The sequence below is a fragment of the Ixodes scapularis genome, unplaced genomic scaffold (genome assembly GCF_016920785.2).
Source record: "Ixodes scapularis isolate PalLabHiFi unplaced genomic scaffold, ASM1692078v2 PGA_scaffold8__174_contigs__length_109621045, whole genome shotgun sequence".
NCBI lineage: Eukaryota > Metazoa > Arthropoda > Arachnida > Ixodida > Ixodidae > Ixodes > Ixodes scapularis.
In genome coordinates, this window is record NW_024609883.1 from 99,351,543 (window position 1) to 99,363,700 (window position 12,158).

The 12,158-nt window shown below is 51.3% G+C and overlaps 1 protein-coding gene across 1 annotated transcript; it reads left to right on the plus strand.

Moving 5' to 3' along the window:
• The first annotated feature begins 409 nt into the window (after positions 1–409).
• Positions 410–10,884, plus strand: LOC121045747. Its single transcript, XM_040498925.2, has 2 exons — positions 410–634; positions 10,456–10,884. Exons 1-2 carry the CDS (start codon positions 410–412, stop codon positions 10,882–10,884), a joined length of 654 nt encoding a protein of 217 aa, XP_040354859.2.
• Positions 10,885–12,158: the final 1,274 nt, after the last annotated feature.

Consider the following 12,158-nt stretch of genomic DNA (forward strand, 5'->3'; position numbering starts at 1 on the left):
GTGCCGCCTCATGCTCGACACGCGCAGAGCTCCAGCGAGGTTGTCGCACGTGCAGAAAGACCACGCGTTGTACCGGGGTGTCATGGCAACGAGATCATTTTTTTTCACTCTCACAAAGCTTCGCCGTTTGACCACCGGCGACACTGTCAGCCGCGGGCACGGTGGCCGCGGAATGATGCAGCCTTTCTGATGCCCGTCGAACGAAGGTATATCTGATTCCTCGCGCCGCGCATTCAGCCCCGCTTTGTCCTTACCTAAAGAGTGTATCTTACACCATGCTCTAGGCTCGACCAGCGAGGTTCAAATCTCCTTTGGCTCGAAACTCGTCGGCATGGACTGGATTGGATTCTTCCGGCTTCGCCCTTTGCATCGGGTGATGGGAGCGCTCCAGCTGCCATCGTTGCTAGTGATGGCGGCGGCGGCGGCTACACCCGCCGTCGCTTCAGGTTCCACTCCTCAACGTCCTTCTTTGGCCGACCGTCATCGTCAGCTGCGGTACGACGATGCAAGGATCGCGGAGGAACTGGGCTCCCTGCTCGAGAAGCCCCTCTCGAAGCTCGCCAAGGACCCGCCCTCGGGGCCGGACTTCCAGCAGGAGTACCCGGTGCTCGCCAAGAACGGCGTCACGTTGGAGGTGACGGCTGCCTATCCTCACCCGTTCCGGAAACATGTCTTTCTGTAACACAAGCGAAACAAAACAGAACACACGCCATCAAGATGACAGCAGACGTTTCGTTAAAGGCGCAGTCACGCCGCTCATACATCAGACAAAAGACACGCAGTTTCTTTGCAGACATGATGTCGGAATTATCTGCGAACATGTCTCAACACGTTTGGTTCACACATGTGCATGTTTCGAACATGTCTGCAGGCACATCTTTTTATTACTAATTCTACATGACAAGGAAGAAACACACCTTATAGACAGTATATGCAGACTGTCTTTTGTAGGAAGTAATGTGAGGCTTTATAACAGTTTGCTCGGGGCTGAAGAGCAGCCGGAAGAAACGACCGCTGTCCATCTGAGGCTTCTCCCCAGGGTTATGTCTCAAGCTGCGTGCGGTATAGTGTATGATGTTTCTGTACTTCTGTGTAACGTATCAGTTTTTACTCCACACACATACTAAATGTTTTAAGCTTTTCAGGGTATAAAATAGGTTGGTCCACAGACATGCACCTATGATTACACTGGTCGTAAATTTTGGTGCATTCTTATAATGGTAATTTTTGGCATAAACTTTGTACACCCTTTCACCTTCTGAAGGGTGCGAGGTTCAAATCTCCTTTGGGTGTAAAATGGTGTGAAAAGAGTGCCGGAGTGTAGGGAGAAAGCGAAAACAAAATCATATCAACTTTAGGCAGGGGACATTGTTTTAGCCACTAAGTCGAATAATTCTTGTCTCTACAAATGTTTTTGTTCTAGGAGTACGAGATACAAAGTCCTTCACAATGCATGTATTTATTTTGGTGTATGTGTAAGTTGTATGTGGTGCGTGTTACTTTTAAACTGAATATGAATGCACAGTGCGCTGCAATAAGAAAGACCCACTGGGAGCGCGTGGCCGAGGCGGTGGCTGGCGGGGGCGCTGCTAGCGCTCCGGGTAATTCCATTCTGCCTCGAGGGGAGGACGCTCACTCGGGGCTCAGCTAAAGCGCACCGCGCTTATCATTTTGTGCTAAGCTCCGACTGAGCGTCCTCCCCTCGAGGCAGAATAAAATTGCCCGGAGCGCTCGCAGCGCCCCCGCCAGTCACTGCCTTGGCCACGCGCTCCCAGTGGGTCTTTCATATTGCAGCGCACTGTACTGTTAGTACAACTTAGACAGCCGTCTCTAGGAACTTTTCAACGGATTTTAGGAACGCTTAGTTCAATGCAACTGGTCGTTATTCAAAAATAGTGTCGCAGAGCTAATTAACCGTTTCGTACCCCTTCGTGTAATACCTTATAATTCACAGGCACCTTGGTATAACAAGTAGGTTAAACGACTCTTCAACCTGAAAGAAAAACAAAAACAAAAATAGCTTTCTATTACTTTGCAAAAAGACATCTGGCAACTAAGATAGGTGGTTGTTTTATCACACTGTTGCAATGTGATACAAATGTCACGGGTGGTGACCAAAAAATAGGAAATAAACAGGAAGAAATAAACGTTTAATGTGGCGAACTTGTGCCAAAAATAATGAAGGAGACAGAAGAAAGCAGAGCGTCGCGGGCGTCGAAGTCGGCGTGTCAGCAGAATCAAGCGCTAGGGCGAGACTGACTCGACAAGGTCGCGGGCGGCCTCTTATCTAGAGTGCGCCGCTATCTCGAAGATTCGGCGAAAGCGGTTCGAGCGTCGCGTGATCGGGGCGAGAATGAACACGTACTTTCTAGAAAACAAAAGCAGGGATAAATGATAGAAGTTACGTGCGGTACATGAATAAACGGGAACTTTCTGGAGGACCGTGACCGAGCGTTGCTTTCTCAGCCTTGCGCGCGGCATTACTCCCCCCTTTAAACGTGCATCGCCCCGATGCAGTGTAAAACAAAACAAAGCACATAAAAAGAACGGCAAACTAAAGAGTCACTTGAAACACATAAGATCCACAGTCCTATCGAGCGTAGTACGGCTTCAGGCGCACGACGTGGACGACTTCAGGTCGTGGTGGGCGGCGTGATGATGTTCTTGTTCCGTCGGGCATCACCTCGTAGTTCAGCTCGCCGAGGCGACGAAGTACCTTGTATGGTCCAAAGTACCGTTTCAGCAGTTTCTCACTGAGGCCGCGGCGACGGATGGGCGTCCACACCCACACCCTGTCTCCGGGCTGGAAGTGAACGTCCCTGCGACGAAGGTTGTAGCGGCCCGCGTCGACGCGTTGCTGGTCTTGAATCATGAGTCGGGCGAGCTGGCGGACTTCTTCGGCGCGTTGAGCAACCGCCTGGGCGTCGTCGCTCTCATTGTCAGATGGCTCATGGGGCAGCATTGCGTCCAGCATGGTCGTTACCTTCCGACCATGTACCAGCTGGAAAGGGGTGAATCCAGTGGTCTCCTGAACCGCCGTATTGTAGGCGAACGTGACGTAGGGCAACACCTCGTCCCACGTCTTGTGCTCTACGTCGACGTACATAGAGATCATATCGGCGATTGTCTTGTTGAGTCGCTCGGTCAGCCCGTTGGTCTGCGGGTGGTATGCAGTGGTTCGACGATGGCCGGTGCCACTGAGACGAAGGATCTCTTGCGTCAGCTGGGCCATGAACGAAGATCCGCGATCTGTAATCAGAACTTCGGGTGCGCCGTGCCGGAGGACGATGGACTCGATGAAAAACTTGGCGACTTCCACAGCAGTCCCTGAAGGAAGAGCTTTCGTTTCGGCGTACCGCGTGAGATAATCTGTGGCGACGATGATCCAGCGGTTCCCCGACGTCGAAGGCGGAAAAGGACCAAGTAGATCCATTCCGATCTGCTGGAAGGGTGTAGTTGGAGGAGAAATGGGCTGCAGAAATCCGGCCGGCCTCGTCGGCGGTTTCTTGCGTCGCTGGCACTCGTGGCATGATCGTGTGTATAGGTGGACGGTCTTGGGGAGCTTCGGCCAGTAATACTTTACACGAATACGGGCCAGTGTCCGGCTGTAACCAAGGTGTCCGGATGTCGGGTCGTCGTGGCAGGCTTGGAAGATCTCCTCTCGAAGGTCACTCGGGATTACCAGCAACCACGGAGTGTTGTTGTTGCCGAAGTTCTCTTTGTAGAGTACACCTTGCCGGATGGCGAAGGTCGGCAGTACTCGTGAGAAGACACGTGGCACGGTACTCCTGCCCCCTTCCAGGTGCTCGATTAATGCGCGCAGCTCTGGATCGTCCCGTTGACGTCGTGCCATATCGTCGGTGCTCACTGCTCCTAGGAAGCACTCGTCGTCATTGTCGTCGCTGCAGCCGGAAGGGGTTTCGACGGGGGCTCTGGACAGGCAGTCGGCGTCGCTGTGCTTGCGGCCTGACTTATAGACCACTGTCATGTTGAACTCTTGTAGTCGAAGACTCCATCGAGCGAGGCGTCCTGACGGGTCCTTCAGCTTCGCAAGCCAGCAGAGCGAGTGGTGGTCCGTGACTACACGGAACGGGCTCCCGTACAAGTACGGACGAAACTTCGTTATTGCCCAGACGACCGCAAGGCATTCTTTCTCAGTTGTGGAGTAATTTTTCTCCGCCTTGGACAATGTCCGACTTGCGTAGGCGATGACTCGCTCGATGCCTTCTTGCACTTGGACTAGTACTGCGCCCAGTCCCGCGTTACTTGCGTCCGTGTGAATTTCTGTTTCCGCATCCTGGTCGAAATGTCCAAGCACAGGAGGAGTCTGGAGTCGTCGTTTCAGTTCGTCGAATGCCTGCTGTTGCTCCTCGGCCCATTCGAACTTCTCGGCGTCCTTCGTGAGATTCGTAAGTGGTGCGGAAATCCTTGCGTAATCCCGAACGAAGCGTCGATAATAGGCACAAAGTCCAAGGAATCTTCGCACGGCCTTCTTATCTGTCGGCGCTGGAAATGCCGCGACGGCGCGAGTCTTCTCGGGGTCTGGGCGGACGCCTTCGTTACTAACCACGTGGCCAAGGAACTTCAGTTCGTCATAGGCGAACCGGCACTTTGACGGCTTGAGTGTGAGTCCGGCGGTCTGAATGGCTTGAAGAACAGCTCGGAGTCGTCTCAAGTGCTCGTCGAAGTCAGCTGAAAATACTACGACGTCGTCAAGGTAGACGAGACAACTCTGCCACTTCAGCCCTGCCAGTACGGTGTCCATGACACGCTGGAAAGTTGCTGGCGCCGTGCATAGTCCGAAGGGCATCACCTTGAACTCGTACAGTCCATCCGGCGTGACAAAGGCTGTCTTCTCTCGGTCCCGTTCGTCGACCTCGATTTGCCAGTAGCCGCTCTTCAGGTCCATCGATGAAAAGTATCGAGAGTGGCGCAGCCGGTCTAGAGTGTCGTCGATGCGGGGGAGTGGGTAGACGTCTTTCTTCGTAACCGTGTTGAGCTGCCGGTAGTCCACGCAGAACCAAAGAGTTCCGTCCTTCTTCTTAACCAGCACGACTGGAGAGGCCCATGGACTGCTTGAAGGTTGGATTATGTCGTCATTCAGCATCTCTTGAACTTGCTGATGGATCACCTCCCTTTCCTTAGCGGAGACTCTGTACGGCGATCGATGCACAGGGCGCGCGTCGTCCTCGGTAACGATGCGGTGCTTGGCAACCGCGGTCTGGCGCACCTTCGACGACGTCGCAAAGCAGTCGCGGTATTCGGCGAGGAGGTTAACCAGCTGACGCCGTTTAGGGTCCGGAAGCTTAGGGTCAATGTCGAGCTGCGCTGGCGACGTACGGTCTTGCTGGGGCGGCGAGGATTCGTCAGTAATCGCGGTGATTTCGGCGGGGTTTCGGAGTTTCTCGACGTGGCCCACGGCTGCACCTTTCGTGAGGTGTTGCGTTTCGTTTCGGAAGTTCGTCACGAGGGCCACAGTCCGCCCATCCTGAAGTTCAGCTACTCCCCTTGCGACGCCTATGCCTCTTCCCAGGAGCAATTGGAGGCTTCCCTCGAGAAGAACTTCGCCACAGGAAGCTCCATCGATCCCGACAAGTACGAAAACACTCGACCGCGGTGGTAGGTTTACGTGGTTTGCGAGGACTCGGACCGTGGGTGACGTCGCTTGGGGTTCCTCCGCTGATGGAGCAGGTTTTCGTAGCGTCAGCCGGTTTGTTCCGAGGTCGATGACGGCGCCATACTCGCAGAGGAAGTCCATTCCGAGGATAACGTCCCTCGAACAGTCTTGCAGAACGACGAACTTGACAGGGCACGTTTCACCGTGGATCTCGACGCGAGCAGTGCATCTCCCGACTGGTGTGATGAGATGTCCTCCGGCGGTTCGTATTTGGGGTCCTTCCCACGGCGTCATGACTTTTCGAAGGCGGCGGGAGAGCCTCCCACTCAAGACTGAGTAGTCTGCTCCGGTGTCCACGAGTGCCGATGCGTCGTGGCCGTCGATGACGACGTTTAGGTTGTTGGACACCGTTGCAGGGGCGTCGTAGCGATGCGTGGCGTCGGGAGAGTGGGAGCGCTCCGGCGTTCTTGGAGGCTCTTTACTCGGGTCGTCTTCGGCAACGGCACCTCCAGGCGTTGCCGCACTTAGTTTTCCCGACGAGATAGGGGGGACAGGCTGTCACGGCGCGACCGACAGAAAGGCGACGCGGAACGTCGGGGGGATGGAGAACGGGAACCTCGTGGTGCGGTGGGCGCTGGTGACGGAGGGCGACGGAGGTATTCCTCGATGTCCCTTGGTCGTTCTCCAAAACGAGGTCGACGGTCGTTTGGAGCGAATCCTCGCAGGCCGAGCTGGCGGTAGGGGCACCTTCGGTAAACGTGGTCAGCCTCCCCGCAGTGGAAGCACACCGGGCGTCCGTCATCCGTGCGCCACACGTCGGTCTTTCGAAGTCCACGCTGCTCTTGGCGCGGCGCGTACTGCGGCGAAGAGACTTCTCGTTGGGGTGCAGATGGGTACTGCCGAGCAATAGGAGGCTGCGGACGACGAACAACGGTAGCATAGGTCACAGCTGGTGGTTCCGGTGCGGCGTCGGCGAGAACATCTGGCTGGAGCGCTTGCTGGACCTCTTCTCGAACAATCTCGGCAATCGAGAGTGAAGCTGGACGTTCGGTGGCAGGTATCAGCTTCTTCAGTTCTTCACGGACGATGTCCCGGACTATTTCTCGGATCCCTGGAATATTGGGGCTGAGGGCGCAGCTTGACGGCGTGGGTGCAGCGACGGCAGGGGCTCGATGAAAGTGAGCGGCTCGTGCTTGCAGGGCCCGTTCAATGTTGGTCGCCTCTGTTACAAACGTCTCGACGGTGGTCGGCGGGTTGCGGACGAGGCCTCCGAAGATGTCATCTCGTACGCCTCGCATCAGGATCCGCAACTTCTTTTCGTCGGTGGCTTCAGGGTCGGCGCGAGTGACCAGGCGCAGGACATCCTCGACGAAACTGGTGATGGTCTCGTTTGCGCCCTGGGTTCTCATTCGAAGAAGGTCCTCGGCCCTCTCCCGTCGATACTGGTTAGTGAAAGTTCGCCTCAACTCATTCTTGCAGGCGGTCCACGAGATCAATGATGTCTCCCGATTTTCGAACCAGTGCCTGGCCGTTCCTTCGAGCGCGAAGTAAAGGTTCTGCAGGCGCTGGTCCTCCGTCCATCGGTTGTGCTGGGCCACCCGCTCGTATTGTTGAAGCCAGTCCTCGACGTCTTCGTGGGCGTCCCCGTGGAATGGCGTCGGAGTCCGGGGTGCGACTGGTAGGTAGATGAAGGCAGGAGCGGCCGGGGTCTGTGACTGCTGGCCGTCCATCGTCGGCTTCGTTGGCTGCTTGGTCCTGGGTGGCAGAAGTCCGTATTCCGGGTGTAGACCTTGGGTGCGGCGACTGGTCCGAGTTTCAGGTTCCGCGTCGGGTGGTCTTCTCACCGGGCTCGGAATGGGGCTTGCACTGCGGGCCCTGGGAGGGGAACGCTGCACGGGCATGCGCTACCCCGCACCTCCACCAAAATGTCACGGGTGGTGACCAAAAAATAGGAAATAAACAGGAAGAAATAAACGTTTAATGTGGCGAACTTGTGCCAAAAATAAAGAAGGAGACAGAAGAAAGCAGAGCGTCGCGGGCGTCGAAGTCGGCGTGTCAGCAGAATCAAGCGCTAGGGCGAGACTGACTCGACAAGGTCGCGGGCGGCCTCTTATCTAGAGTGCGCCGCTATCTCGAAGATTCGGCGAAAGCGGTTCGAGCGTCGCGTGATCGGGGCGAGAATGAACACGTACTTTCTAGAAAACAAAAGCAGGGATAAATGATAGAAGTTACGTGCGGTACATGAATAAACGGGAACTTTCTGGAGGTCCGTGACCGAGCGTTGCTTTCTCAGCCTTGCGCGCGGCAATATGTATAATTCAGCTGCCAAGAATGTCAGGGCTAGTTTTCTTAGCAAAACATTACCGAACATGCTATTGAACAACCCTAGAAATTTCTAGGATGTTAACCCCATTGACAACGCGCGAATTATACTAACCATTTTTTTTTATGGCGAGCCAATAGATGATGGCGAGTGTTCCCTCAAGCCTAACAATGTGTTCTCTAGTGCTTTTTCAAGTATTTTTTACACTCTTGCCAGAGTTATTCCACTGCACGTACTCAACTATGTGTACTGTTTTCATATACTCAATTGGTATTGCTGAAACTATTTACTCACTTAAATCCTTCTGCGCCGCTGGTGTCCATAGTATTACCCCTATGATGATAATGCTATTGAATACAAAGGGGCAAGCGAGTTGGACAAGAATGGCGAAAATAATCTCTGGATAAAGGGAACAAGGGGGACAAAGGACACCTAGCTGTATTTGGAGATTTGTGTTTGTCCTTTGTTCCCCCTGTTCCCTTTCTCCAAAGATTATTTTCGTATTACCCCTGCTCCTGAGAAAACATATATTAATACGCTCCTCCATTGCCCTGACTAAAATGTTTTAGCAATCATTAGACCACGGAGAGCTCCCTCAAGACTGGAAGATTGGAAGGGTGGCTCCATTTCATAAAAGTGGGAGCAAGCATTCGCCATATAACTACAGGCCCATGTCCATCACTAGCGTAGCCTGTAAGATTCTTGAACCCATACTTTTCTCCCATATTGCTAACTATTTGGAATCCAATTCCTCCTTTCATCCTGCTCAGCGTGGTTTTCGCAAATCAGTTTCATGTAAAACGCAATTGTTTTTATCCACCCATAAGTTGCATACCATACTTAGCAATAGATCCTTAACAAACAGTTTTTTTTTCTTTCTTTCTTTAGATTTCGCGAAGCATCGTCTCCTACTACTTAAACTAAAAAAATATAGGTATTAAAAACATCTTACTAACGTGACTTGCATTTCAGTGTACTCCAAACAGTGTTACATCTTCCATTTGTTCGCTGATGATTGTGTTCTTTTCCGTTAAATGACCATTGTCAACGACTTGCGTGCGCTCCAGTCAGACATTAACGCTATCTCTATTTGGTGTAACACGTGGCAGATGAGCCTAGATGTTAACAAGAGTAAATTTATATGCGTATCTCTCGGTAGTTAGACTGACTTGCCATCTTACCAACTTAATGATGGTCCCCTAGAATCTGCCAGACCATACGAGTATTTAGACGTTTATATCACATTTTATCTTAGCTGGAAGGCCCGCATTGATTTTATTACTAACGTTCCGCTTTTATCCTGTTTAACATTTTACTACTCATTGGCTCATTGATACGTGCACCACTAAGGAGGCGTTAAGCTGTTGGTGGGTCACTGAAAATAAGGCTAAATAAAATTAAAATAAAATAAAGCTAATCGCACGCATGCTCGGCAACTTACAGCGTAAATTCTACTAAGCCCCTACCTCCACTAAATAACTTTTTTTCTTCATATTTATCGTTCGTTCACAACTAGAGTATGCCTGTTCAGTGTGGGATCCTAACATCAAAATTCTCGTAAATCAGTAAGAAATTATACAAAATAACTCAGCTCGTTTCATTTACTCTAACTATCGAAGTACCGCAGTATACCTTCAATGAAATTTAAGCTGTGTCTGCCACTTCTAACGTAACGTCCCAGAATTGCACGCATTTGCCTTTTTCACAAATATTTACCATCACGCATCTTTGCGCAGTGCATTACTCACCTCTCCTTCATATATAATACAGATTGTCGCGATTGAATCATCATCATAAGGTAGGCGTTACATCATGCAACACTAATCCCTCTCTTTTCTTTATTCTTTCATCCCACGCACCTCTCATGACTGGAACCACCTTCCCTCTCAAGTTGCAACAGTTCGCGATTTTGATTTACTACGAACCGCCGTTCGTAATATAATTGACTAACCATTTCATACTGTGTATTAATTAAAACCATCTTTTTATCTTGAGAGATTTTTGTTTTGTTTTTCTTGATGTGGGGTATAACTTTTTTTTTTCAATCCATAACGGCCCTGAGGGTATGTATAAATAAAAAATTTTAAAAATATATCTATAGGACGTTGCTATGATCGCCATCACCCTAAGGGTGTTGTTGGAACAGCTCTAGGATGATAGCCATAGGCAAACTAGTTTCACTCTTACGGGTGTAAAAACCTTAATGCCTGACCTTCTTAGCGTAACGCGTTTCATTTTTGCGCAGTAGGTGAATGCTCTGCGCCTCCTTTGTGGTACATTGATGTATAATCCCCAACAACTCCGTGGTGTCGGACCAAACTCGTCAATTTCGTTTAAAGACCAGTCTACGTTGTTACAAATATTATCCTCTTTTCTTTCAGCGATACCATTGTTGTTTGGAAACCTAATGCCAATCTAACCAGACTGACGAGAAGACTCGTGCTGCTCGTTCACAGCTTGCCGCAGACGTACAAACTCTCGTATGCTTTCTTTTTGTCTTCCTTTGTGCAACCAGGGAGTTACCTACGCCCTGGACGACTACTCCCTGCCCTGGCGCCTCGTCCGCAACTACGCCCAGATGCAGCTCTTCACGTTCAAGATGGCCGCCGGAAACCCCGTCATGCGCGCCGCCATTACGCACCACAACGCCCTGCGCGTGGCGGAGTTCCTCAACAGGGTCGAGCTCATGGCCGCCCGCAAGCAGCCCTCCAGCCACAACATGCACATCGTGCAGGCGTCGGGCTTCGTCTCGGAGGTTAACGTCTACGTCATCCTCACTCTGCTCGCCGCGCTCGTCGCACTCTTCACCAGCTACTGCGCTTACGTCGTAGTTGGCCACGCTGGGGAGCTAATCGGTGGCGCCACACAGCCGCAGCGGCGAGACAAGGAACAGCAGTGTTTGCTGCCGGACGGGGGCGATCGTATGGGGGAACAAAATGAATAAATTCGGATTTTGCCGAACGTATCTAAACCACTTTAAAATAAATAGCTGAAAATCGGCTTTGTGTACTAACAACTGCAAGTTTTCTAAACTTCTGCTCGATGCAACAGTCGCGTTGTTTCAAGTTGTGGGTCCCTGCCTTCCACGGCATATGTGAGGTTAACTTTAGTGGAAGAGATTGTGTCAAGGTTAGCAGTTAATTAATGGCAAGCGTGATGCTACTGTAAGGGTGTACGAGCCGATTTTTTATTTCTCCCCCCTCTCCCCTTCCCCTCAAATGTTTGGATGACGTCCCAGCGAAAATAAGTCCACTTCCAGGTAGATTATGGAACTGGAAATGAGGCAGTCCAGCTGGATTCCAGCTGGACTGCCTCAGCTGGACCAAGCTGGATCCAGGTTTCTATTGCCTAAATATAGTCGTGACGTCACAATAGAAAGATTTGTGTGATTTTTAGCTATACTTCTCGTTTCGACGTGCTCGTTTGAACCGTCTCAAAACCACTTCAAATCATCCAAACCCCTTTTTGTTTTGTTTTTAGCATTTTTGGGCTTTACAGCATATGGTCCCGTCCGCACTAGGACCAAATGGCGCACGGTATACGTTTTCAGCCCTGGATTGACTCCGACTGCTCGTAGCGTACGCTGCAGTCCGCTTTAAGGGAAAATAAAAATACGGAGTTTGGGGGGGGGGGGGGGGGGGGGGGGGGGTGGAAGGGCATTCCGAGTGCACCTTTTTTCGACCCAGGAGAGGAGAGGCATACGATGCCGTGCTCTGACACAAAAGAGCAGTTTGGTACTTTATTGCCCAGAGCCTGCAACCACTTCCGGACAACCCAACGAGCGGGTCCTGACCTTCGCTGCATGTTTCGAGGGCAGGACGTAAGTATCTAGTAACTATATGCCAAACCACGGGAATAAGGCACGTGTGCCTGTGTATGCATTGGCGCGATTGCGTAGAGGCGAGTTGGGAGGGGGGAGGGGCGAACTTGAAGAAGCTTCTTCTTTAGAAAAAACTGGCAATATAGAAATTGGTCTGTAATTACCCATATCCTTTACACTCTCCTTTTTGTGTAGTACTGACACTGGCCGTTTGCATTCGTTTAGGAAAAACGCCAGTAACCAAAGAAAGATTAAATATATGCGTTAGCACTGCTGCTAATAAATGAACAACATACTTAACAGGCCTTATTTGTAAACCATCCACGTCACAAGCTCCGGTATTCTTAAGTTGCAAGATCACATTAATGACCTCAAGTTTTACAACCGGTTCTAAAAAA